Source organism: Phascolarctos cinereus, unplaced genomic scaffold, assembly GCF_003287225.1.
Source record: "Phascolarctos cinereus isolate Bilbo 61053 unplaced genomic scaffold, phaCin_HiC Scaffold_5;HRSCAF=322, whole genome shotgun sequence".
Taxonomy (NCBI): domain Eukaryota; kingdom Metazoa; phylum Chordata; class Mammalia; order Diprotodontia; family Phascolarctidae; genus Phascolarctos; species Phascolarctos cinereus.
The window spans coordinates 230,215,053-230,242,521 of record NW_027555958.1 but is presented as its reverse complement, the minus strand read 5'-3'; the positions used below and the strand labels follow the sequence as shown (position 1 = coordinate 230,242,521).

At 47.6% G+C, this 27,469-nt stretch overlaps 3 protein-coding genes across 7 annotated transcripts in view; 2 read left to right on the top strand and 1 right to left on the bottom strand.

Annotated features, from left to right (window-relative positions):
- Positions 1-398: 398 nt before the first annotated feature.
- MRPL2 (mitochondrial ribosomal protein L2) lies at positions 399-7,707 on the bottom strand. 3 transcript variants are annotated; one of them, XM_020976875.2, is made up of 7 exons: positions 7,553-7,702; positions 6,353-6,521; positions 1,994-2,135; positions 1,678-1,793; positions 1,464-1,574; positions 1,089-1,162; positions 399-657 (listed from the first exon to the last, which is right to left on the bottom strand). In XM_020976875.2, exons 1-7 carry the CDS (start codon positions 7,622-7,624, stop codon positions 445-447), a joined length of 897 nt encoding a protein of 298 aa, XP_020832534.1. In that variant the 5' UTR covers positions 7,625-7,702; the 3' UTR covers positions 399-444. The 3 variants fall into 3 exon arrangements, with proteins under 3 accessions (XP_020832534.1, XP_020832535.1, XP_078011477.1); XM_020976876.2 differs by lacking the exon at positions 7,553-7,702 and adding an exon at positions 7,179-7,512; XM_078155351.1 differs by lacking the exon at positions 1,089-1,162 and having other exon boundaries at positions 7,553-7,707.
- A 133-nt stretch (positions 7,708-7,840) lies between these two features.
- Positions 7,841-21,930, top strand: KLC4 (kinesin light chain 4). Of its 3 annotated transcripts, none has more exons than XM_020976871.2 (16): positions 7,842-7,947; positions 10,477-10,760; positions 12,416-12,646; positions 14,801-14,882; positions 15,280-15,493; positions 16,126-16,213; positions 16,500-16,601; positions 16,777-16,950; positions 17,561-17,660; positions 17,852-17,904; positions 18,120-18,187; positions 18,382-18,490; positions 19,105-19,227; positions 19,564-19,679; positions 20,194-20,257; positions 21,097-21,930. In XM_020976871.2, exons 2-16 carry the CDS (start codon positions 10,503-10,505, stop codon positions 21,145-21,147), a joined length of 1,833 nt encoding a protein of 610 aa, XP_020832530.1. In that variant the 5' UTR covers positions 7,842-7,947; positions 10,477-10,502; the 3' UTR covers positions 21,148-21,930. The 3 variants fall into 3 exon arrangements, with proteins under 3 accessions (XP_078011475.1, XP_020832530.1, XP_020832533.1); XM_020976874.2 differs by having other exon boundaries at positions 7,856-7,947; positions 10,482-10,760; XM_078155349.1 differs by lacking the exon at positions 12,416-12,646 and having other exon boundaries at positions 7,841-7,947.
- Positions 21,931-23,780: 1,850 nt separating this feature from the next.
- Positions 23,781-27,469, top strand: part of PTK7 (protein tyrosine kinase 7 (inactive)) — an 88,120-nt gene continuing 84,431 nt past the window's right edge. Inside the window, exon 1 of the mRNA XM_020976883.2 lies at positions 23,781-24,033. Coding sequence (XP_020832542.1) covers positions 23,961-24,033 — 73 coding nt within the window. The 5' untranslated portion in view covers positions 23,781-23,960. The remainder of the gene's footprint in view (positions 24,034-27,469) is intronic.

Here is a 27,469-nt window from a genome sequence, read left to right as displayed (position 1 = left end):
CACCCCGGAATAGTCCTATCCCCAATACTCCTGGCACGTTCCTCTTCCCGCCCCCAGCACCGCCGGCATGTTCCGCCTTCCCTCTCAACACCCCTGGCACATTCCCCCTCCTGCCCTCGACATGTTCCTCCTCCTATTCCCAAAACCCCGGCCCCGTTCCCTCTTCCATCTCAACACCTCTGGCACACCCCTCCCTGGCACGTCCAGACACCCCTGGCGTGTTCCTTCTCTTGTCCCCAATGTCCCTGGTATGTTTCTTCTATCTCTCAGCCACTGGCATGTTCCTCCTGTCCTCAATACCAATGGCATGTTTTCCCTCCTCTAACACACTGTCCTGGCCCCAACACCACTGGACTATACCTCTTGCCCCTAGGCTGCAATAAGAAGAGAGAAACCAGTCAGAGGGAGTCAGTTTATTGGGAAGCAGGGAAGTAGATCAGGGTGTCAGCTCTGGGCAGCAGCAGAAGGTAACTTCACGTAAGTCTTCATAGGGGGTAGGGGCTTGATCTTTCGGCCAGCCCAACCTCCCTTTCGTTGCCAGAGTCCACTATTGGGTCTTTTGCCCAACCAGCGGTTTCGCCCAGCCTTTCCGATGACCCGCTTATTGTGATCCACATTTGACACCCGGCCCACTGTGGCTATACATGTCTCTAGCACCTAAGGAGGAAACGGATGGTGAGGGCAAGAGCTACAGTGGAGAAAATGGCTGGGCAGAATGCCCTGAGAGAAGCCCAGACCAGAACATAGGCTAAACCTGATAGAAAGGAGACCAACAGGACCCCCCCCTCAAAAAAATACAAAACAAAGGGCAGCAATAATGAACCTAGGTATACATAGCAGAATAGAGGCATTGTGAGGGACATGGAAAACTCACTGTGGAGTGAGTGAAGAGAAAAACATTTCCTCTTTACCCCAGTTTCAATGAGCAAAGAAACAAGGACAACCACAGTCTGTGGGTATATGGGGGTAAACTGAAATAGGACACACAGAAACCTTGAAGCATCCCAGGACCAGGAGATACCTGATCCAGAAAGGGAACATTTGTTGCCAATTCTCATGCCACCCTCCCCGCCTTCACCCACACACACCTGCATTTGCCTCTTAGAAGGCAACTGAACAATGGCTGTCCCATTGACCTTCCGCAAAAGCACACCACAGGTTCCTGTGTAAGACAGAGTCCCAACTCAGATCTTCCCCAAATAATCTCTGTATAACATATCCATAACACATAACCGAGGAACTGACACGTGGGGCAACAGGATGACAGAACACTTCAACCCGACAATAGGATCATATCCTCATTGTATTTCCTGGGGAACTGCTACCTTTATTCATGTTTCCTGGTTTGTTTTTTTCGAAAAAACATCTTGGCTAACAGCCTTAGTCATGGGGAATGAGTTTCCCATTCCACTTCTGTGGTTTCAGAAGCCCTACCCAATCTTCACACAGCCTTAATTTCATACCTGCAGCTCGGATATACTGGGCACCCCGGCCTGGCTCACTTTCCAGGTTGTTGATCAGAGTCCCGATAGGCAGGGCTCCCAGAGGATGTGCATCCCCCTCCCGGGCAGCAACTAAAAGACAGTTTAATTGGGAATCCTTACCATCTCTCAGGCCAACTCACCTGACCATCAATCAAACCCTTCACCCTCACCCCAGGCTGTGGCTTTCCCTCACCTGCCATGCGGCCAATGTGGTCAGAATTAAGGAGTATGTCTCCCACTTGCATGTTTTCAGTGGCAATGATCCAGCGTTTCCTATTACCCCCAGCAACAAGGGCAATATCTGCAGACCTGAGTGAAGTGAGGTGAAGGATACACAGGAAGGTCATCTGGGCTAATTTTGAAGCCCTAGAATCCCCTCCCTGAAGACCCTCAACTTGTCTTGGAAGCACTGTCAGCCCCTGTGCTACTCCAATGGTTTTGAATGTTTTCCTTCAGTCTCTGTTCCCCTGTTTTGGCTGAACCCCTTAAAACCTATATTTCATACTTGCCTACAGGGATCATAGCGGACGTCAATGACCTTCTCCTCAAAAGGCCCTGCGTCGGCCTCATGCTCAGGCCGAAACCGAAGAAAGTCAATCATCCGGTAACGCTGTTTGTGGCCTCCACCAATACCATGCACTTTGATGCGACCTGTGGGAAGGGGAAGAGTGTAATGCAATTCTGGTTAAGAAAATTCATACTCCTTATATGGAAAGAAGTCCTGTTCAAGGGGGTACAAAGAAAGGACGCCTCAGCTCAATACAACCATGTCATTTCCTTTATCTGTATATCTTTCCCCTCTTACATGCCAGCTGCAGTCTCTAACTTTTTTCAAGGCCTAGCTCAAAACTCACCTCCTCCAGAATGCCCTCAACAATAAGTCAAACATTTATTAATATCCCTTCCTTCAAGGAACTTATATTTTACTAGAAGGATATAATATATACCCAGAGATGTAAATACAAGATAAGATTTGAGGAAGTAAATACAAGATTTGAGGAAGAAAAGAACACCCACTATAGGGCTTCAGGAAAGGTATTTCTAAGAAAGATGGCTCCTGAGCTGAGCCTAGAAGAAAGCAAAGGGTTCTCTGAGATAGAGATAAGGAGGGCAGACACTTCATGCGTGGGGACAGAAGAAAGACTATCAAATTTGATAAGCAAACAAGTAAGCCATTCAAGTACATGATATGAGTAATGTGAAATATGTTTGGAAAGCAAGGCAGAGCCAGTTTGTGAGAAGTTTTGAATGCCAGGCTGAGGAAGCAATTGTTTGGTCATTTTTCAGTTGTGTATGAATCTCCGTGCCCCCTTCTGGGGTTTTCTTGGCAAAGTTACTGGAGTGGTTCATCATTTCCTTCTCCAGATTTTTTTACAGATGAGGAAACTGAGGCAAACAGGGTTAAGTGACTTGTCCAGAGTCATATAGCTAGTAAGTATTTGAGGTTAGATTTGAACTCAGGATTCCAGGTCTGGCACTCTATCCACTATGCCACTTAGATGCCCAGAGAATTGAGTGCTACTAAAGATTTTTTTGAGGAGGGGAGTGACATGGCCAGAACTGTTAATGTGACTATTAATCTGTCAGCTGTGTTGAGAACAAATTGGAGAGAAGGGAGATCAATTAGGACACTATTCCAGAAGTCTAACAAGGAGGTGATGAGGGCATGAACTCAGGTAGTGGTCATGTGGATGGAGATAATGGGACAAATATAAGGGATAGTGGGATTAACTAAACAATGTTTTTTTCTTTTTTTTTAAAATTAATTTATTTTGAATGATCAACAATCACTTCCATAAGTTTCTGAATTTTAAATTTTTCTCCCCCTCTCTCCCCAAGATGGCACGCAATCTGATATAGGCTATACATATATATTCCTATTAAACATATTTTCACATTAGTGATATTGCAGGTAAGAATAAGAATGCTATTTCTTAAAAAGATTTAACAAAAAGGTGGCTGTGCAATGACCCTCTGATTATTAACATCAAAGAAGGAGATGTATAAAGGACAAAGCTATCTGCCACCATCATAGAGGACGTCCACTGCAGAGCCTGCGTCAAAGTGGGTCAGTGATGTGATGCATATCTGTTGTGTAAGGTCCTCCTTAGATGCTTGTGTTTGTGAATAACTTTTTGATGATTACATCAAACTCTGTAACACTGCTTGTTGTTCAGTTTTTTTTCAGTTGTGTCTGAATCTTCGTGACTCCATTTAGGGTTTTCTTGGCAAAGATAGTGGAGAGGTTCAACATTTCCTTCTCCAGCTCATTTTACAGATGAGGGAAGTGAGGCAAACAGGGTTAAGTGACTTGCCCAGGGTCACATAGCTAGTAAGTGTCTGAGGCCAGATCTGAACTCAGGTCTTTCTGATTCCAGGCCTGGCACTCTGTGTACTTCATCACCTAGCTGCCCCTGTAACACTGCAGGACCTCCTAAATAAAAGACTATACAATCATTTAAAACACTTCACTAGCCTGGAAGGAAAAAAAAATCAAATAGATAAAAAAAGTCTATTATCTACCCACAGAGCTGGTCCATCAATATTTATATAGTATTTGTTTGCAAAGTGCTTTATATACTTTCCTTTAATCCTCCCAACAACCTTAGGAGACAGGTGCTTTTATTATCTCCATTTTACAAATGAGAAAACTGAGGCTGGGACTGCGACTTAAGTCACTTGCCCAGTCACACAGCTACTGAGTATCGGCAGCAGGATTTTAACTCAGATTTTCCTGATTCCAAGTCCAGTGATCCTTCTACTATACTACCTAGCCATTCATCCATATATCTTGGACAGAAACAATGTACCCAGAATTAAGTGAAAAAAGAGAATGGGTTGAATCATTTTTGGAAAATTGCACAGTGATTTTAATGACCTCAAGTTTCTCCCCTGAAACAAAGACACAATTTTTTTAACATTAATGTTCTTCCAGTGATTCTATATTGTTGTGAATGTTGGAATACTAGTATCTGAAAAATTAAAGTTGTAGGTTACACATAGGTCAACCAAGAAGCACAAGGAGTGTCTCACCAACAAAACTGCACAGGAGAAACAACAACTGATCAGGAAGCCTGGAAAGGTTTTGATTTGTCCTGTGAAGCTCATACCAACATCAGTGAAACAAGAGGTCTCTCAAAATATAGAAGATGATGGGGAGCATCTGAAAGATTTTAGGAAGAACATCCCATGTATGAAAGAGTATTCTGGTAACACTATGAAGAACAGATTGGAATGTAACAAAATTGGAGGATAGTGAGTCTATTAAAGCAGGCTGGGTAAGCAGAGACAGGCCTGATGTAGGGTGGTTATGATGAATGAATGAAGGGACAGATGTGAGAGACACTGTGTGGGCAGGGTCTAGGTTACTAACAGAATATGGAGCATTATAGAGAAGGAAAAAGTCAGGTAGGGAAGTTTGGAGGAGCAGCAGGTTTTAGAGACAACACCTGGTTAATCTAGCTTTTCCTGACTAACCCCATCTCACTATGGTCACTCATTTACTAGACATTTTTCCAGATACTATGCTATTTAGTCTGTTGTTGTTCTTGGCAAGAAAAATGGAGTGGTTTGCCATTGCCTTCTCCAACTCATTTCACAGGTGTGGAAACTGAGAAAAGCAGGGTTAAATAACTAGTCCAGGGTCACACAGCTAGAAAGTGTCTGAGGCTGGATTTGAATGCTGGAAGATGAGTCTTCCTGACTCCAGGCCCAGCGCTGTACCACCCACGGTACCACCCTGCACTTGTTCACAGATTGCTTCATAATTATTCTTTGGCTGCTTACTCCTTGGCTGAGTACTCCTCTGCTAACCCTCAAGACTTGGAGGTGACTGGGTTCCCACAGGTTGTGCCAGCAGAGCACAAGCTCTAGGGCCATGGCACAGATGGCATGTCTATTATCTGAGGACCAGCTTAAGAAATCAGAGGCTCAGCACTAAGTTGGCTATAGTGCAGGTGGGGTGGGCAATGATGATGAACGTGGTTGCTTCCAGCACCTCTGTATCAATACAAGTAGTGCCTGTCCACAATGACAACATCATAGGTTACCGAAGTAAGATCACAGAATCAGAGCTCAAAGGGATGTCAAGGGTTATAAACTCTTCATTTACAGATGAAAATGCTCAGATCTTAGAGCTTCCTTGGTTGCCCAAGGTCACAGTAAGTAGAACAAGGATTTGAACCCAACTCCTTGGACTCCAAATCCAGTGTTTTTTTCCTACTGGAAGGACCTCATCACCTCTGCATATTGAAGAAATTATATTTGGGGCAGCTAGGTGGTACAGTGGATACAGCACCGGCCCTGGAGTCAGGAAGGACCTGAATTCAAATCTAGGATCAGACACTTATTAGCTCTGTGACCCTGGCCAAGTCACTTAACCCGCACTGCCTCAAAAAAAAAAATCTCCACCATATAAGCTCCCTAGTGTTCAGAGACCATAATAATTTAGATACTATTTCATGGTTACAAATATTTTTCATATATGATCTCATTTTATCTTCAGAACAATTTCTGTAAAGTAGGCAGTATCAATATTATTATTCCCATTTTGCTGAGAAGAATAGCACAGAGAAGAGAGTTTAAATGACCTGCCCAAGGTCACATACTGAATAAATAGTAGAGTGAAGATTTGGATCCAGGTCTTCTGATGCTTCACTCCAACACTCATACTACACCATATATAGAAGGCCATGTTGTCTACCGCTCCGTATCCCCACCAGACCCATTATCTAGTACAGCATTCTGTTATACAGTGCACCTCAATAAATCCCTTCCCTGCAGGGACCAAGGAGCATGAGCTGGTCAGGCTTTAAAGTTTCACTAGATTTCTCCCCCATTCTGCTTACCATATCTAGTGTTATTCCTACCTGTGTGGTCTCGGCCCCCTGACTTTCTCATCTTCACTGACATAATGGTATATTTGGTACGACTCTTCCAGGAATCAGTGTTTGCATTAAGGACCCCAGAGGTCAGGAAAGATCGGCAGGCAATGAGCATCCCAGGTGAGGAAGGCTGGAGGATGACATTGCTCATCACCTGGGGACAAAGAGAGAAACTCTCCTTACTTAAGGAGTCACTTCAGGGAAGGGCATTCAGAAAGGAATTCCTTTCAGCTCACAGCATGTCACCACTAGGAAGCTGCCCAACCCACTTATTCACTTTAATTTCTAGTATGATCCAAGAATCCTATCCTTTATACTCCGAACATACTCTATAGAGGCACAGTTGTCTTGACTGTTTCCCCACATACAACTCACCCTTTTCTACTTATTAGATTTCTTTAAGTGGGATAATGAAGTAATAGGAATGACCTGGTCAGGGTGGATTCAACCAGGGAGGGTCCTCTAGATTTCCTGGAGGAGATTGTTATGAGTCAGGTTTGGAAGTTTTCCTATTTGCACAGAACTTTGTAGTTAAGCCTAGAATAGTAACAAAGTATTGCTTGGGATCCAGAAGGCTTTCAATATGTCACTGTATAAAATTTGCAAAGCACTTTCATGTATTATCTCACTTGATCTGGTCTTCATAACAACCCTGTGAGGTGGGTAGTTATTATCTCCATGTTACAGGTGAGAAAACTGAGTCTGGCAAGAGGTTAACATGCTCAATCTCCCACAGCTATTAACTGTGTGAGGCAGGATTTAGAACTCGGGCCCTCCCGTCTAACACACTATCTGCCGCCACTCCACCTACCTGCCTCAATCTGCCTCTATGCCTCAGTGCTCTCTGCAAAACGTGGCAGTTCCTCCTGGCTCTGACAATCTATGGTAACAGCTCAGATTTTCTCAAAAAAGGTCTGAGAAGGGCGGGATTATTAGCCTCATTTTAGACATAAGACCAAAGCCCGGAGCAGAGAAATGAGTACTTGGCCAAGGTCACAAGGTGGTTAGGGACGGGGACAGGGTCAGAACACAAAACTCCTGCCTCCCAGCCCCGCGTGTTCCCCAGCCCTGCTGCCCAGGCCGGGGACGGCCTCTGGAAGGAGCACAGCTGGATCCATGCCGCCCCCCGCTCCCGAAGGCCCGGGCCTCTGCGCCCAAGCTCCGAAACACTCGCAGGCCGGTTACCTGGGCGGCAGGGTGCGGGCCAACGGCCAGGCTGAGGGAGCCCAAGGCTCGGGACAGTGCCTGCAGGGCCATCGGTGGGGATCAGTTCTACACGGCGCCTTCCGGTTTCACCCCGGCGCCTTCTGATGACGCAACTCCCTGGGTCCCGTGGCGTCAGGAAGGGAGCCTGCGCTAGGAGGCGCTGGAGGAGTGAGTCCAGGTACGCAAAAGTAGGCCCCCTGGGACGTCGCTGGCCACAACCAGTCCCGGAGAGGTTTCTTGCCCGCGTGACCGAAGATAGACTCCGCCCCCAGGAGCCGTCAAAACAATTGCCTTGAGCGACGGCCATGTTGGATTTAAGGGGGCAGGACCGGCGGGGAAGCGGGCGGACTGACGGACAGACGGACGTACCAAGGGTGAGTCTCGGGCAGAATTCCGTCTTCTCCCTTCCTCTCCCCCCAGCTAGACAGGCTCCCACTCTGGCACCCCAGGGCAGAGAGAGACACCCCCCGAACAGACGGACGGACACACCCTCACCTCCTCCTCTCCCGAGGACGGACACCTAGAGACGCTCACTTCCTTTTCGGACAGACCGATGGACACATACACAGTCTCACTCCCTCCTGAGACCGACAGACACGTCACCCCTTCTTGGAGAGACACATAGACATACACACTCTCACCTCTTCCTTGGACAGACAGACACACGCAGACCCTCACTTCTTCCTTGGGCAGAGAGTTAGACACATGTGTACACATTTTCACCCCCTCCTCGGACGGACGGACAGACAGACACACACACACATGCACACACAGACCCTCACTTCTTCCTTGGACAGACAGGCAGACACATATGCACACATTCTCACCCCCTCCTTGGACAGACAGACAGACACACATCTCCCTCCGGATAAGAACCTCTTCCTTGGATAGACACCCTTACTGTTTCTTAGGACACACAGACACATATACCTTTCTTCTCTTTGGACACACAGACTGTATATGTACACTGTGTGTAAACATACACACATCCTCATCTCCTCTTTGATAGATATGGACATGCCCTCGTTTCCTTCTAGGACAGAAAGATGCATGCCCTCATCCCCAGCTAGGATAAATAGATACATACACATCCTCACTCTGTCCTACAGCAGGCATACATACAAACATCTTCATCTCTCTAGGACAAAGAGGCAGACAGACATGTGCACATAATCATTCCCTAGTAGGACAAGCAGACAAACAGTTTCTCTCCTAATCCTTCTCTATCCCAGACTTTTACCCACTCTCATGGGACAGGCATGCATTTCCAGACAGATACCCTTCCCACCCCCCAAGACAGATAAACTTGGTTCTCTCTTCCTCTTGAATAGATAGATCCATAGTTATCACTCTGTTTCCTTAGGTGACACTTGGGCAACAAACAAATAGATTTCCCTATCTCTACCTTGAGACGTAACACATACATTCTGTCAGGTTAGAGAAAATGTAACATATGTAACTATTATATATTACATATTATTATATAGCTACTATATTATAGCTTCCAGGATAGACAGACCAACCCCCCCCCACCACCCAGACAGGTAGAGGGTTATGTGCCTTTTCTCCTCTCCCCACCTCATTCCCCCAATTCATGAAGCCATACCTACTAGCTAACCTCAAAGACTCAGATTATAATGCCTTCTCTTACTCTTAGGCAGACATTCTGCTTTCCTAGTTTGTCTTGGGAAAATAACACTTGAGTTTGCAAGTCAGTAAATGTTGCTCACCAGTACTGGGGAATTATCCCTTACTTTAATTGCCTGGGGTAGAGGTGGGAGGAACAAAGCAGAATGAGAGTGTCCTCTGCTGTTTCCACATAAACCGACCCTTGTACTCTCACCTCCCTCTAGGTACAAGGATCCTTCTTGACTAATAAACCTGGGGAAACAGAACTTTGCTCCCTCTTGGGTTTCTAGGCAAGCTCTCTCCTTACTCATGCTTATTCCCCGTTAGAGGATCTGAGCTCGGGGGTGGCTTAGTGTTTCTTGGGGGAAATAGGGGAAATGGTTCTTTTGGAGGGTTTGGGGCCTGGGCATATAGCAAAAAAAAAAGGGCATTTATTCTAGGTGGGGCTCTGTGACAGGTGCTCTGAATAGTTGGGGGAGGAGGTTGAGGCGGGACTGGACTCTTGGACTTTGTAGAAGGCGTCTCCCAGTCTGCTGAGCTGAGTAAGGTTCTTTCTGGCTCTCAGCTCCTGGCTCTTGGCTCCTGCCTCAGCCCTGCAGTCCAAGTCTCTGCCCTTGGTTGGGGTGATAGGGCTTGGGACAATTACTGGGCTTCCCAATTACTGGGAAGAAGAGGGTAGAGAATAAGAATTGTAGAAGAAGTGGGGATAACCAAGGCTGAGTGAGATTGGGATCAAGGCACCTTGAGTAACTAAGAGAAATAAAGGACTAAACCTTTATGGAGACAACTATGTCCAAGCCTTGCTGCTGAGGCCCCTCCAGTATCTTTTACACTGTGAGAACTATTACTTCTCTCTTTCTCCTTCTCCAGAACATAGTTATCATCTGTCTTTCTTTCTTTTGCTCTATTATTCCTTTCACTGACCTCCTTCACCATCTCCTTCTCTCCCAATTCCAAGTCCTGTTTTTGCCATCTAAGCCCATTGTCCCTCCCCTTTATACACCAGCCTCTTCCCTTCCACTTTCTGTAATATTTGTGTATTTCTCCTGTTCAACACTTTGCTCAGCTCTGAGTTCCATTGCTCTTCCTACTATGTCTCTTCTGCTGAACTTTACTTATCTCCAGTCTTAATCTCCACACACTGAGTCTTGCTTTCCCTGATATACTAAGTTCTATTCTCTTACTCTCATCATGATATCTCTTCCTCACAAAACAAAATTGTTACAGCTCTCTCTCTCTCTCTCTGCCTCTCTCTCTCCATGATTTCTCCCCAGCCCAGGTTGGGATCCCTTAACCCAGGATGTCAGGACTGGTGCTGGGACAGCGGGAAGAGCCATCAGTGCACCGGCTGAGCCAAGAGGAAATCCTGGGGAGCACTCGGCTGGTGAGCCAGGGTTTGGAAGCACTGAGAAGCGAGCACCAGGCAGTGTTACAGAGCCTGGCTCATGCTATTCAGTGTCTGCAACATGAGGGCCATGAAGCTGGACTGGTACATGAGAAGGCCCGGCAGCTTCGCCGTTCCATGGAAAACATTGAGCTGGGTCTGGGGGAAGCACAGGTGAGATTGGGAAGACTGGGAAACAGAGGGCTGGAATGGAGGATAGGATAAGAGTAAGATTTCAAGGGGAGGATGAGTGGGTTTGTGAAGAAAATTCAGGACAAAGAACTGGGAGAGAGGGACAGGAAAAAGTGAGGGAGGTATATGTTGTGGGGAGAGGAGGGTCAGTAAAAAGAATCCTGTCAATTTTATCTTTGTAATATCTCTCTTATATGCCTCTCGCTCACCACTGACACCACGACCACTCCGATGCAGACCTTCAGTACCTTACATCTGGACTATTGCAATAGCCTTTTAGCTGGTTTCCCTACTACAAATCTCTGCCCACTCAAATCCATCCTCTACTCAGTTGTGATCTTCCTAAAGCATAGGTCTAACCATGTCACCCTTCTATTCAATAAACTCTAAGTAGTTCCCTTTTACCTCTAAGATAAATGATAAAATCCTCTGTTGGCTTTTAAAGCCCTTCATAATTTGGTCTCTTCCTACCTTTACAGTCTTAATACATCTTATCATCTTCTACTCTGCAATCCAGTGACACTGGCTTTCTTGCTGTTCCTGAAGCATGACATGTCATCTCCCCACTCCAGGCATCTCTCCCTTGACCAGAATTCTGCTCTTCCTCACCTTTTAGCTTCTCAACCTTCAAGTCTAAGCTAAAATCTCACCTTCTATGGGAAGCCTTCCTCGACCACTCTTAATGCTAGTGTTTTTCCTCTGTTGATTATTTCCAATTTATCTTGTATAAAGCTTGTTTATAGTCATTTGCATGTTGTCTTCCCATTAGACTGTGAGTCCGGTGAGATCAGAGATGGCCTTTTTGCCATTTCTAGCACATAGCACAGTGCCTGGTACATAGTGTACACTTAATAAGTGTTTATTGACTTGACTTAAGTAAAAGAGATAAAGGACAGAGCAAAGAACGATTGGGAAAGAACAATTGGGTTAAACTGACTAGCTAAGACTGTAGCTAGGTGGCGCCATAGTGCACAGAGTGCCAGGCTTGAAGTCAGGAAGATTCACCTCCCTGAGTTCAAATCTGGCTTCAGACACATACCAGCTGTGTGGTCCTGAACAAGTCACTTAACCCTATTTGCCTCAGTTTCCTCATCTGTAAAATGAGCTGGAGAAGGAAATGGCAAACCACTCCAGTATCTTTGCCAAGAAAACTCCAAATGTGAAAACCCCAACAAAGAGTTGGAAACAACTGAAAAATGACTGAACAAAAATGATTCAACAACCCAGTAAGAGAGAGCACTTTCTGTTTCACATGGCTCTGGCCTCTGCATTTTTCTGTTCCATTGTACCCTGCTCTCTATTTCAGAGATCACCTAGTCTGTTCCTTCATTTTATGAGTGAGGAAACTAAGGCTCGATCTATGACACACCCTTATCATTTCTTCAGCTGCCCTCCTTCCATACACCTGGTGGTTTTAATAGGAGTGTAGATTTAAAGACGAAAGAGAATTTAGAGGATGTTGAATCCAACCTCTTTTATAGAGGAGGAATATGAGACCCACAAAGGTGAAATGACTTTTCCAAGATCACATAGATAGTAAGTTGCAGGGCTGGGATTTGAACTCAAGCCCTCTAACTCCCAGTCTAGTGTTCTTCCCACACTGCCACAGATCTTTCAGTCTAATCCTCTCTTCCCAGGTGATGCTGGCTCTGGCAAACCACCTGGGCACAGTGGAGTCAGAGAAGCAGAAGCTTAGGGCCCAGGTGCGGCGATTGTGTCAGGAGAACCAGTGGCTTAGGGATGAGCTGGCAGGTACCCAGCAGCGCCTACAGCGCAGTGAACAGGCAGTAGCCCAGTTGGAGGAGGAGAAAAAACACCTGGAGTTTATGGGACAGCTTCGGCAGTATGATGAAGATGGACCACCGGTGGTGAGTGAGGTGGCAGGGAAAGGGCAGAACACAGTACCAGGGCTTGGGCAGAGGGTAGGCCAGCAAGCAGGCACCAATAAAGATTTATTGAACTCCTACCATGTGCTTAGCACCGTGGCCAATAATAATAATACTAAGAGTTCATGTTTATGTAGCTTTTTAAGGTTTACAAAGGACTCTTCTCACAACAGTCCTGTGAGGTAGATAGTACAGGTATTTGTCCCCATTTTACAGAAGAGGAAACTAAGGGTTAGAGAGGCCAGGTTAATTTACTCAAAGTCACATAGATAGGACATGCCAGAGCTAGGATTCAAACCCAGTTATTGCTGGGTTCCGTGCCCAGTGCTTCTTATGTTTTGCCACTTTGTCAGTCCTTCCAAGGTATTATTTTAGGGTATAATTTCATATTATATAATTTCACATACTTCCAGGGTATAATTTCATCATCGGAGGTGCTCCCTTTACCAACACAAATGACACCTCTTTTATATCTTGTTAGGTGATCTCTGAGAGTTGAAGGGGCTAAAAAAAATCCACCCATTGACAGGCAATTGAACTTGAGATGACTCTCTCCAAAATTAGCTGGGCTGGTCCTTGGACTGTCAGACACATAGTCCATCACATCTTTCCCATTTTGATAGGATCTGTCAGAACTTACCCTCCACGGTCAGACTCTTTGAGCCCTGGGAGGGAGATGGTACAAGAGGGATTGTCCACATTTTCACAAATAAATGAGGCTTAGGAAGGTCAGGTGATTTCTGTGAGTTAAGCCACAGAACTGGAAGTGTCCAAGGTAGGACTGAAACCCAGGTGTTCTGCCGGGGCACCAAAGTAGGAGCTGAAGGCTTAAAGTAGGGATAGGGAAGTCAAGTGTATGAGAGAGAGGGGAGGTAGACCATTGGTGCTGATTGAGGATTAGTGGAAATTAGATTGAAAAGGTGCGATGGGGGTAGTATTTCTTTTTCTTTTTTTTTGCACTACAGATATCTTTTTTTCTGTTCTTTTTTTTTTGAGTTCTAAATGCGCTGTCCCTTTAGCCCCTCCCCCACCCATTGAGAAGGTAAGCAATATGATACACATGTGAAGTCATGCATATTAGCCATGTTCTCCCCCCCCCCCAAAAAAAGGCAAGAAAAATAAAGTGAAAAACAATATGCTTCATTCTGCCCTCAGAGTTCATCAGTTCTCTCTCTGGAGGTGGATTGCAATTTTCTTCATGATTCCTTTGTCATGGATCATTGTATTGATCAGAGTACCTAAGCCTTTCATAGTTGATCTTGTTACAGTATTGCTGATACTATGTACAGTGTTCTCCTGGTTCTGCTCACTACTTTGCATTAGTTCATGTAAGTCTTCCTAAGTTTTTCTGAAACTGTGGGAGACAGTACTTTAGTAAGGATGATAGTCTTTATGGTGAGAAAGGATCTTGTCTCAAGGGAACAAAGTTAGACATAAGGAAGAACTTCTTAACAATGAGAGTCAGCCTTCACAAGTATAATCAAGATCAAATTGCTTGCCTGCTCAAGGATGGGGGGAAGGAGGGAAGGGAGAGAATCTGTAGCTCAAAGTTTAAAAAAATGATTGTTAAAAATTTTTAATATGTAATTGGGAAATATTTAACAAAATAATAATAATTTTTAAAAAAAACAGTGCGAGTCAGCCAACAAATCTATCTTGAGTATTGGGAAGGGACTAGTGCTAGCCTAGATGCTTGGAGTACATGTTAAAGATTAGACACACTCCGTGCCTTCAGGATAAATGAGGAAGACACATAATCCACATAAGCACATACAGATCAATACAATGCTGTAATTACCTGAATTGAGTAGGAGGAAGGAAGTAGAGATTGTACTAACAAATTGGGAAATGGGGGAGGGTTGATAAGGAAAAGCTTTCTGAAGGAGCCAGTTCACAGGTAGAATAGTGAGGAAGGAGGTATGTGACATTCTAACATGGGTGACCATGAGGCTGGGTTTTTAAAAATTCAAGAGACCACATTTGTTTAGGTTAAGGCCTGTCCTTCCTAGAATCAAAAGGATGGATGGTTTTGTAAGTTACAGATCCCACAAGTTAGTGGCCCTGTTGTACAGTTCCTACAGGGATCTCCTGTCAGGAAGGGATTTTTGCCATCATGTACTGCTTCAATTCTTCTAGGAGGAGAAAGAGGGCAACTCCAATAAGGATTCCCTGGATGATCTCTTCCCCAATGAAGAGGAAGAAGAGCCCAGCCATGACTGTGAGTCCATCCCTGGGACTAGAGGGTAAATCAGATAGAGAGGAGAGCCTGTGCTCTCTGGCCTCAGCTGCCTCTTGTAGATAAGCAGCTTGAGAGCCACCCACTTCTGGTACATTCTGCTTCCTCATTCTTGCCCTGGTTCTGGCATAGCATGGCATAGAAATTGGCATGGAGTATAAAGGGATTGGGGTGAGAAGTGTAGGAGGTTATCTGTGTCATTAAAAGGCACAGGCAGGGGAGGAGGTAAGAACGGAGGATGGACTTAGGGTGGGGGCCATTGATGGAGGGAAAAGCCATGTGCTTGGAAGCAATGGGGATAGGGGTGGGACCCAGATGAGTAGAGGAGTCCTTTGTGGGCCCAGTGCCAGCCTCTGAGATTGGGATGGTGCTGTCCCAGTGCCCAAGGGCACTTCAGCTGCTCAGCACGGGGGTTATGAGATCCCAGCGAGGCTTCGGACCCTGCACAACCTAGTGATCCAGTATGCAGCTCAGGGCCGATATGAGGTGGCAGTGCCACTCTGCAAACAGGCCCTAGAAGACCTGGAGCGCACCTCAGGCAGAGGTCACCCTGATGTAGCCACCATGCTCAACATCCTTGCCTTGGTCTATCGGTAAGACTTACCCTTCCACCCTACACTCCCACCCCTCCCCCCATCATCCTAGTCAGTATATCTGTCTTTTTCTACCCTACTTGAGGCCCTGTTCTCCCTTTCTCAGGTTCCCTTAGGTCTTCCTGATTACTACCAAAAGCAAGAACAATAAACATTTATTTGTCACCTACTATGTGCAGTGTACATAGAAAACTCAAGATGATGGAATGGTCCCCAGATCCTTCCTACCTTTCCCCCCAACTTCTACCTTTTTCACTCCTGTGTTTTAGGCCTTCTGATTTGTTCCATTTTCCATAAGATGCCTATGTCTAAGCTCCCTATCCCCTATACATCAGAGTCACTATCTCTTCTTGGCCTTCTATTCTTTCCTCAGGGGAAAGACCTGTCTTGTTCCATATATACAAGTTTTGTGGTATCAGTGAGTCCTTCCCAGTGGTATTCACACCAGGCTTTCTGTCCTCCTAATAGAAGGAGAAGCTTTTCTAGCTGTCCCCTATACCCCAAAGAAAAAAGGGCTAAATATGAATAAGGTGTGACTGATGGGGATGACCTGGGCTATCTAGAGGGAGATGGGATCATGTAGGTACAGGATGACCTATCCCCATTAACTCTGGGGTCCTGTCCACCTGCAGGGACCAGAACAAGTATAAGGAGGCAGCCCACTTGCTGAATGACGCCCTGAGCATCCGTGAGAGCACCCTGGGCCGGGACCACCCAGCGGTCAGCATCCTTCCCTCTGCCTCCCCTATCTCATCTTAGCATGTCTGATTTTCCTTTACACCTCTTAAACAGGGGGAGGGTGGGCTTAGGATAGCTACCCTTTAAATCCTATCTAGCTATTTCCTCAGTAGAGCCCATTTGCTGGAAAGAAAGATAAAGGGAGTAAGGCATCCTTGAAGTGGCAGCTTCTGTGTCCCTAAGGGAAGTCCTGTACCCTTGGATTGATGGGTGTTTTGAGCTGTCTTTTCAGGGCTGGCTTTTGACAAGGATGGGGTTTTCTCCACAGGTGGCTGCCACTCTCAACAATTTGGCTGTGCTGTATGGGAAGAGGGGCAAGTATAGGGAAGCAGAGCCACTGTGTCAGCGAGCCCTGGAGATCCGAGAAAAGGTGTTTCCTTCCTCCTAGATCTGGGATTCTTTCTCTCCAGCCCTCCTCTATCTTCTTCATTCTGCCCCAGCCCTTGCCTCTTTCTCTCTGCTTTCTTCTTCAGTTCTCTCCCTTCTGGCTCATTTCCCACCTACCCTACGACCTGCATTCATTCTCCTCTCTCTTTCCCTGCCAGGTCTTGGGCACTGACCACCCAGATGTGGCAAAGCAGCTGAACAACCTGGCCCTCCTGTGTCAGAACCAGGGCAAATATGAGGCAGTAGAGCGGTACTATGGCCGGGCCCTGGCCATCTATGAAGGCCAGCTGGGGCCAGACAACCCGAATGTGGCCCGCACCAAGAACAATCTGGTGAGGGGAGGAAGGAAAAGGAAGGGAGGAGCCTCTAAGGCTATCAGAACCCTCAGAATCCCCCTTAGTCTACCTGGTCATTCTCCTACTGGAGACACTGTTTGGTGGGAAGAGATGGGTAATAGCAGTCGTGATAATGATGATAGTTAACATCTATATGACACTCTGAGGTTTGCAAAGCACTTTAATTTATGGTGTCATTTGGTTAGGGTCATGACCTGGCAACTACGTGGTTATGTAGTGCTTCTACCCTTATAGTTCTGTACTTTCTCTTATCTCCACCCTAGGGCTCTGAGGAGTGGGCGAGAGCTGCTGTAGGATGTGGGAACTGACTAATTTCAGAATTTGCCAAGCCTTTCTCCAAGGGAGAAGGGGAAAGATAGAGTGATGTTTGAGGCCGGGTGTCCTGGGAAGTTAGCCCTAAACTAGGGAAATGGCAGGATTAGGAAGGCTAGATTTGGGGTGGAAGGCGATGGAGAGAGATTAGGGGAGGGGCAAGGAAGTTGTTCTGTAACCTCTCTGAGAGAAATCTTGTTCCTCTCTCTTGACCTCCCTGTTCTTCTCATCTCTTATATAATATCCCATCTGTTCCTTTTGCTTCCTACCCCAGGCTTCCTGCTACCTGAAACAGGGAAAATATGCAGAAGCTGAAACTCTGTACAAGGAGATTCTAACCCGGGCCCACGTGCAGGAGTTTGGGTCTGTGGATGGTGGGTGTGTGGGACTTGGGGGTGGCCAAAGGGAAGAACATGGCCTAAAGCTACAGTGGCTCCCAGGGGTGACTTAGACCTACTGCCCAGGGGCAGTGTGGTCTGCCCCTGGGAATTGACTCCCTCAGACCCAGCCATATCCTTCTAAACTTTCTATTTCCTGTCCCATATGTTACTCCCCACCCCCTCAGATGACCACAAGCCCATATGGATGCATGCAGAGGAGCGAGAGGAAATGAGCAAAGTGAGTCTGGGAGCACAGACCCTGGGACACTGAGGATGGCTTTTTTCTGTTTCATTCTTTTCTTCTGATCCCCCCAAGTCTCTTTCGACTACCTCTATTGGCTCAGGGCACCTTCCACAGCCCAGATTCTGATACTAAGAATGCTTTAGCATTGTCCTTATTCTCACCTCATAAGGTTCCTTATGTCTCATGTTTCTTCCCACTCCCTTTTGCAGAACCGGCACCGGGATGGCATACCTTATGCTGAATATGGAGGGTGGTACAAGGCATGCAAAGTCAGCAGGTAAGAGGGATATGAGTATCTCAGGGTCCGATTGAGGTGGTTGAATAAGAATAGGCTTAGGCTATTTTTCTGTGTCCCAGTTGTCTAGACTTCAGGTCCTACCTCCCCTGGTCTTTCTCTTGTCTTCTTTCTGATATCATCTTTACAATCCCTTCTCTGATCCAACTTCCCTTCTCTGGCCTCACCACCTACAGCCCTACAGTCAACACTACTCTGAGGAATCTTGGGGCTCTCTACCGCCGCCAAGGGAAGCTAGAGGCAGCTGAGACTCTGGAAGAATGTGCCTTACGCTCCAGAAAACAGGTAGGAAACTAGAGAGGGGAGGAAATCGGGGGAGAGACACCCTGGGGATGAGTAGCTCAGGCTCTTCTCTGGTTCAGTGGAAGTGGGAGGAGCAGGGAACAATTTTTTAAAAGAAGGCTAGAATTAAAGAGGACATTGAGCCCACATTGTTTTCTAAGCTAAGTAGGGCAGGGAATAAATACAGTGCTGGGCCATGGAATCAAAGACCTGAGTTCAAAACCAGCCTGGACACCTACTAGCTGTATGACCTTGGGAAAGTCACTTAACCACTGCCTGCCTCACTTTCCTCATCTGTGAAATGGGGATCATATAGCACCTATCTTTCAGGGTCGTTAGTGCACTTGGCATGATAGTAGGTGCTATATTAATGCTTGTTTCCTTCCACCCTTTTTTTTTTCACCAGGGGTCCAGACCCAATTAACACTTTGTTAGAAGGGGAAGAGGAGAAAAATTTAGGGGAATGACCTTTCACCTTTATGTGGGCTAAGCCATGAAGAGTCACATTGGGGTGATGGTTCTAGGTGGGTGGTTTGTGGCTGGGGGTTGGAAAAACATCCTAAGGAATCTGTAGATCTGGAAAACCCTAACCTCTCCTCCCTTCCTTTTCCTGCCAGGGCACAGACCCCATCAGCCAGACTAAGGTAGTGGAGCTGCTTGGAGAGGCCCAGGAGAGCCCTGGAGCCAGTGTTAAATTTGAAGGGGGTGAGGAGGTCTCTGTGGCTGTAGAGTGGTCAGGGGTGAGTGATTTTTCCCCCCTTTTCTTTTCCCCATACCCTGTCCCTTCTGTTGTTCTTGGAGGTATGTGGGTAGAACTGTTGGGCACAGTGTCGGACCTGAAATTATTCCTTCCCCCTTCCTATTCTTCTTTGGCATTTTCTCTGTTCATGCCACATTCCCATCCGGGTAGAAAGAAGCTTTGGGTAACAGAATCTTTCTTCTCCTGATAAAGAACCTGATCCAGGTTTAGCCTTCCATGGGGTGCAGGAGCCTAGAGCTTGGGGTAGAATTGGGTGGGGGAGGTGAGAGTCTGCTGAGCCTCCCTCTCAGCTGCCCTCCCCTCCATTGCCCTCCAGGATGGTAGTGGGACGCTGCAGAGGAGTGGTTCTCTAGGCAAGATCCGAGATGTGTTTCGACGAAGCAGTGAAATGCTAGTAAGAAAGCTGCAGGGAAGTGAGCCTCGATCCTCCAGGTACACACTGGGGTGGGAGGATAGCTAACTGGGTAAACAAGGCCTTTCCTGAGCTCCTCCCCTCCTTATAGCCAGGGCTTCCTGAAAAAAAGTAAATACTGAAGTACACAAGAAGGAAGGAGGCCAGGGGCAGCTAGGTGGCGCAGTGGATAGAGCACCGGCCCTGAATTCAGGATGACCTGAGTTCAAATGTGGCCTCAGACACATAACACTTAACTAGCTGTGTGACCTTGGGCAAGTCACTTAACCCCATTGCCTAGCCAAAAAAAAAAAAAGGAAGGAAGGAGGCCTGTTGGCTGGCTGGGGAGGGGGAGTTCCAGGTAGAAGGTGGGGGTGTGTAGCGCAACGGCCCAAAAAGAGAACCCATCGGAGAAGCAAGAACTGAGGGAAGGAACAAGGCAAGTGAAGAAAATGAGTGATTGAGGCAATAGTGGGGGATCCTGGAACCCACAGGAACAGAGCAGGCAGACCTAGGGAGAGGTATGCTAAGGAGACTCTCTTTTTTCCCTTACAGTAGCAACATGAAGCGGGCCGCCTCCTTAAACCATCTAAATCAGCCCAGTGAGCAGTCCCTTCAGGTGAGGGGGCCGCCTAGGTGGGAAGTAGGAAGGGGAGCAGCTGGGGAGGAATCAAGTAAGGACTGACAGCCAGAGTCCAAGTAGGAGAGACTTGGGCGGGGGGAGGGGAGTAAGGAATGGGTCCATCTGAGATCATTCAGATGGGAGGCATTGGAAAGGAGGGGAGAGAAGGCTAAGCATGCTTATTATTGGGGGTTATCAAAGGGCATATCTGAGATGAAAGGTAGAGAACAAAGAAGTATGGACTTGCTGTGTAATTCTGGGGGAATGGACTCAGGTATGGGGGAGAGGGAATAAATAGAAACACTAAAAAAAGGTGACATTGGTTCAAGGGCAAGTTACTGCTTTAATGGGGAAGTGACCATCCATAGCAATAAATGATTTGGAGACATAGTTTAGTAGAAAGAGCCGTGGATTTGGGGTCCAAGTACCTAGGTTTGAATCCCAAACTCTGCTCCTTATTACCTGTGTGACTGTGGGCAAGTCATTTACCTTCTTGGGCAGCAAATCTGAGAAATGAAGGGTTTGGACTCATGTTTTCCAAGTCCCTCTCAGCTCTGAGGTCTGTGATCTACAGATAATATCCAAGCTATTTTCTCCACATGAATAGGACTTAAGGAAAATCCTAGAAGCCCCACCGCTTTTAATGAAGAGCAAAAAACAACCCCTTCTTAAGCTTGAATCTTAGAGGATATAAAGCATATCCTAGGGACTGTGAGAAAGAACAAAGCCCTAGACATGAGATGGGTCACAACAGCCCATCCTTTTAGGAGGAGAAATGGACAGGGAGTAGGGATTTGGAAGGGTGGCTTGGCCTGATGGAGTGTGATTTCTTTCAGGGCTCACGAGGCCTCAGTGCTAGCACTATGAACCTCTCTTCAAGCAGCTGACATCTGACTCCTTAGGATCTTCCCTACTGTGATTCTACAAACATACAGCATTTTCTGTGGCTCCTGCCTCTGCCATGTCCTAAGCAACAGACTGTCAGATCTTGGTGGATCAGTGGGGATGAAAACTTGTAAACTGCTGGGTTGTTCTACCCATTTGGGCTTTGGCTCCACCCTCAGGAAGGCCCTGCTGGGCTGCCTTTAACTCCTCTGCTGTCTTCTAGAGTAGTGCTAAGTCCTCCAGGGACTGGATTAGGAAGCAGGTATGCCACAGGAATGGAGAGCTGAGGCCTGCTATCATCGTTTTAGTATGAAGGGTCTTTGGACTGGCCAAATTCCTATTCCTTGGCCTCTCTTTTCTTTATATGCTCTTTTCCTTCAGGTCCAAATATTTCACTTTTCTTAAATAAAATAATCAGGATACGAGTCTTCCACATTTGTCTTGGGGGAATAGGGTAGGATCCAGGGTAAATACTAGAGACCAGTGGAAAAGGAAGAAGAGATGATCATGTGCTTAGAAAGAGGAAGTATAGGTGGCTAGGTAATGTAATGGCTAGAGTGTTGGCCTAAGAATTGGGAACATCTGAGTTTGAATTGTGCTTCAAACACTTATTAGCTATGTGACTCTGGGCAGGTCGTTTGACCTCTCTGAGCCTCAGTTTCCTCATTTGTAAAATGAGAGTAGTAACAGCACCTACTGGCTTGTTGTGAGGGTCAAAAGAGATAACATATGTAAAGTACTTTGCAAACTTTGAAGCATTGTATAAATGTTAGCTATTGTTTTTATTGGTATCTGTCTTTTTTCCTTATCCAGTTTATCTTGTGAGGTCTTCAAGGATGCCAGTGAAGGGTTTGGGGGTTGTGTTGAAACTCATATGCTCTAAGATTGAGGTTGGGGACATAGTAAGCTTATTAGCAAGACTTGATTGTCAAGGATTCGTCAGGAAGAGCTCTGTAAAAAGTATTAGCTGTAACGAAAATTGGCTCTCCCATGTGGTGGCCATGTGGGTCCCTAGAGTTCTGTTGCTGGGGCAGAGGGAGAGCTGTTCACCCAGAGCTCTGGGATTCTGGAAGCCCTCCCCCCACCATTTTCTCAGCTTAAGGCTGGGCAGAAGTGAAGGCTAAGCTGGACCCCTTCAGTCCTGGTCCCTCTCTTCACTCCATAGCCACCCCCCTCCCCAGCCTACTAGAAAAGAAGACACTGTGATCTCTCAGCACATCCTGAAGGAGTGAGCAGCAGCTGGAGCCTATCTTGTGGAGTCTGTCTCTTGCACACCCTCCTCCTACACCCCTTGCAGCTCTTACAACAAAGGAAGAATGTGTGTGTGGGGAGGGGAGGGGGCCACTGAGAGGCTTGGAAGAAGGACTAAGTCAGGCAGACCCACCACTAGAGACCCCCTGGTCATGGAGGCTTCCTGCAGCTCACTTTGTCCAGTAATGGACTTGGGACTGAAGTTGCCTGGCTAATAAGGTTCTGCTAGCTGCATTCCTGAGGCCAGCCTTTTCTAGCTTTAGGTTCAGATTGGTGCTGGGCCAGAGCCAGACCACAGCTTCCCTGCGGAGTCTTCTCCAGTTGGCAGCCATGTCCTGGGGGATTCAAATTAGCTTCAAGTCCTGAGGACACCAAGGAAACAGTCTTTCTAAGGTTGATGTAAGAGTTAAGGTTACTTGGGGGGGACCCCTCCCTGGACTAAACAACTGGTCTGAAATCACCCAATCTCTTTTGAGATTATTTTTCCTGGGGTCCCTGTTTGTATAGTTTTTGAGGGGAGCCCCAAGCCTGACCCATATGACTTAGTACACAATTCCTAAGATCTCCAACTGTTCTCAAAAACAATTTCCCCATCACTCCCATCTCCCAAATGTGTCTTTCCCCGACTCTCCCCAATCCCACCCAGGTCTCCTTTCTCCTCACACTGTCCCCTGTTCTTCCCACCTCTCTTCCTTACACTCTTCCCTCTCACCTCCTTCCTTCCTCAATACATTGTCTCATTCCCCCAAAGGTCTCTTTCACGTTGTCCTCCATCCCTCCCTTTCCTTCCCTGTACTGTCCCCCATTTCCTATCCACCAGGTCTTTTCCCACACCATCCTCCCCCTTCTCTTTTCCCCTACCACCCTCACCTTTTCTCCTCCCTATCCCCATTATCCGCCTCCCTCCCCCTCTTTCTACATCATCTCCATCTTCCCTCCCCCTTCACTGCCCTTCATCCCCACCCGGTCTTTCCCAGATCCTGCCCAATTTATGAAACTCAGAGGTTGAGGAGATTCTAAGGGAGCCGGGCCCCGCACCACAGCTAAGATGTGGATTTTAAGGAGGCGGGGTACCAGGCTGACACCGAGCGGGGGTCCTGAGAAGGTGGGGCTCTAAATGGAGGCTTAGGTGGGGGGACTAAAGGGGCGGGGCTCCGAACTGCGGCTGAGCGGGGGTGGGGGAGTGGGAGTGGGCTTCTGAGGGGCGGGGCGATCCGCGAAGGCGGGGCTCTGGGAGCAGCCTGGGTGAGGGGTATCCTGAAGGGGCGGGGTTTCAGGGGGGCGGGTTGCAAAGGGGGGCGGTGCGCGCCGCCGGGACAGGGGTTCTGAGGGGGCGTCGAGGGGCGGGGCTTCCCTTGGCGGAGGCGCGCGGCTGCGGGCTGCTCGGGGGACGGGGCGCGCGGGCTCGGCTCGGCTGCTCTCGGCACAGCTCGGGCTGCAGCGGCGGCGGCGGCGGGCTGGCCCCGGCTCCTAGCAGCAGCGCCTTCGCGTCCTGCGCCGCGCGGCGGAGCCGCTCCTCGCTCCCTCTCTTCCTCTTTCGTCCTTTCCTCTAGAGCCGGCCGCGATGGAAGCGGAGCCGGGGGCCCCGGGCAGCTCCCGCCGGCCGCCGCTGCTCGGCTTTCTCCTGCTGCTGAGTGGTGAGTACCGAGGCAGCGGAGCGCCCTTGGGAGGAGAGCGCGGGGTGCGCAGCGCGGAGCGGGGCCGGCGCCCAGGGGGAGAGCGCAGGCAACCTACCTGGGCAGCGGCCTCTCCTTGTCCGAGGCGGCAGGGCTGCGCCGTACCTACCGGGAGAGACCTGGCCTGGGCGCCCCTCCTCCTGCCTCCGCGGCGGCGGGCTGCCGGGCTCCGGGGGCCCGAGTAGGGAGAGCCGCAGAGCCCTACCCGCTTGGGGCCGGCTGCCTGGTGGGGCGGGGTGGTGCCCGGCTGCGGGCCGAGCCCTTTCTTTGGGGAGGTGGGATGCGCTCAGGGGCGCTGGGGCTTCCACGCAGCCATCCATCCATCTAACCATCCATCCATCCGTCTGCCCGAGCGCGGATGGACCTTTGTTAAGCCGGTCCGGCTCCCTCCTACTTCCTTCTGCTAAGCAGCTATGCGGGATTCTGGGGAGCGCGCACCGAGGGGACGGACTGGGGGCTTCCCCCTCCCCTCGCTGCCCATCCAGGGCAGTGAGCCCCCTGCCCGGCTCCCGGAGGAGCCTCTCAGGCCGGCTGGGCACGGGCTGTGCACAGACTGCCGCTGGCACCAGGGAGTTAGGCTGGCCCCTGCCAAAATCGGGCATGGTTGGCCCGGGAAGAGGTGGATAATGAGGTCGTAGGCGGTTGCTCTGTTGGGGATTTGACCCCCTTCCGCAGTCTCCATTCTGTCTTGCATGGTGGGGGCCAAGGCTGAAAAAAGTTCATGCCTGCTGGCCCTTTTCTTTCTATTTATCTAGCCTTGGTTGAATTAGAAGGCACGAGCAGAAAAGTTTATCCCTTCTCTTTTTGTAGGGCCCAGGCACTTTCGTTTGAGGTGTGTGTGTGATCTATATCTTTTGGTGTCTTATATTTTTTAACACCGTCCTGAATTTACCCTTTCCCAATTCTCCCCCAAGCTTGTGGCTATCCTAATTGCTGGCTTGCTCACACCTAAGAGGAGAATTCTGGAGCAGCATTGAGATAGTTGGCCTCCTTGACCCATAATAGCAGCTGCTCCCTGAGACTTTGTGCTCCCTGTGAGATGAATTTTCTGGACGTATTCTTGGCTTTCTGCTTGTACTGCACGTTTGACCCAGTCATAATTTGTGACACCTGTTTAGTGAATTTGATTGGGGGGGGATTTAGAGGTGGTGAATTTCTGTTATCTTTACCTTTTGTGCCTCAGGTCATAGGACTTGGTGGAAGCAAAAGAGTAACAAGTGTTTGCACATAAAGGTAAAGAAGTCCTGGGATACTTCGTCTCAGACCCCTTGAAGGAAAGAATGTGATTGGCAGATTAGTTATTACATATGGCTGGATCCACATCTGTTCCGAAAGGAAGTTTGGTGGTTGTTTCTGTGATCGAGGAGTCCTCTAACCATATGGGGAAAGGCTGTCTTCTAGGCTCTGTCTTTTAGTATTTTTTTAATGCTGTGATGGCTCCTCGAAAGGAGTGTTCCAGGAGTGGGTATTCTTGTGGAACTAGAGCCTCAGTGCCCATGTACAGCAAATGCTAAATTCCTTCGGTGAGGAGAAGACCAACTCCTCAGATGTTAATCCTGTGACGTTAGTGTGTGGTGGTGGGGAGGGAATGGGGGGGGTACCAAGAGGGAGCTCGAGGAATGGGACATGAGGTCTGGAATCTCCTGGGGGGTGTGTGTGTGTGTGTGAAGGAAGGGGAAGCTGCCTTGTGCTCAACAAAGGAACATTTTAATGAGAGCCTTAAATCAACTCCACCAAATGGGCCTCGGTGTGGAACCTGTCCATGTGCTGTAAACAATCATAGCCCATGGCCATGGCCATGGCGCCTGCTGTCCTTAAGTGAAATCCGGGGCTCAGCACACCCCTGGACAACATGACTTCAGGGGGCAGTGATTTTTTTAAATAGATAGCGGCAGAATTTTCCGTCTCATTGTTTAACTATGTAATTAATTAACAAGACTTTGCATGGAGAGACCCTGGAGTATTAATAAGGCCAGAAAGAGAGGGGCCTAGGCAGCTGGGCTTGTTATAGATTAGGATGTTTTGAAGTTTGAGTAATTATGAAGTAAATGGTCCAGTAACTTTCCAAACCTTGAGATCCCTGTTGTGATAAATGTGGTAGAAGAGAAGAGCGCTTTCTCTTTTGGAAACTCAGTTCCTCAACTAGTTACTTTGGCTCCTCCTCAGTTACTCTGCCATTTACTTCCTAAAGCCCTTGCTTCTTGGAGAGGTGGGGGGCACACATAAAATGGCTCTCCATTCTGGGCTTGATTGACTTTATGACCATATTCAGGCAGCTCTAGGAAACCCTGCGAATAGGTTTTCTGAGAAGTTGGGGAGGGGTAATGGGGATGGGGGAGTGAATCCTCCAACTCATTCTATACCAGACAGACCCATCAGTTTTGCTAGAATACTGCTTTTTATCATGTCACTTCCCTATTCTAAAATCTTAAATGGCTCCCCACTACCTTTAGGATTTTTCTTTTGGCATTCAAGCCCCCTGCAGTCTGGTCCAAATCTACCTTCCTTTTTTTCTTTTTAATATCCATTAAAAATTCTTCACTATTCCCTTATATAAGCCAAACTGTACTACTCAGCTTTCTGAATGTGAACATGCCTTCAAACATTGGCTTTTGTTGTAAAATGAGGGCATTGGCCTAGATGACTTCTAAATTCCATTTAGTTCTAACATGCTATGATTCTATAGATGTCTTCTCTCCCCTTCTCTGTCTACTGAAATCCTCCAATTTCAAATCTTACCACCTTAGATGATCACCCCAGCAAAAACATAAAGGTATCTCAGTCCATTGAACTCCAACAGGACATCTCTACCACTCATATAGCTTTTATTATTTACCACCTAATATTATAGTTATTTGTGGACATGCTTTCTCCCTTACTAGAATGGAAGCTCCTGGAAGGGAGGGGCTGTCTTAGAGTTGTTCCCTCTGGGTCCCATAGTGCTACGAATATGATTTGTGGTTGTAAATACTTGTTAAATGAATGGCTATTTTGGATGACTGCTTAATAATAATAATAATAACAATAATAATAACAATAATAATAACAATATTTAACATTTGTATAGCACTTACCATGTGCCAAGCACTGTGTTTTTATCTCACTTGATCCTCACAACAACCCTGGAAGGTAGGTACTATTTTGTTTAACTCATTATATGGTTGAGGAATCTGAGGCAGACACAGTGTCCAGAGGAAGATTTGAATTCATGTCTTCCAGACTCCAGACCCAGCACTCTATCCACTGCACCACCTCAATAGCCCTAGGCAAAGGGTTCAGTAGACAGAGATAAGTGTATCATCACCCTTTCTTCCTCTTTGATTCTCCTTCCAATAGTTTGGTTTCCTGGTAGGAGCTTTTGTCATGTATATTCTCTCTCCAATCTGAGGACTCAGGC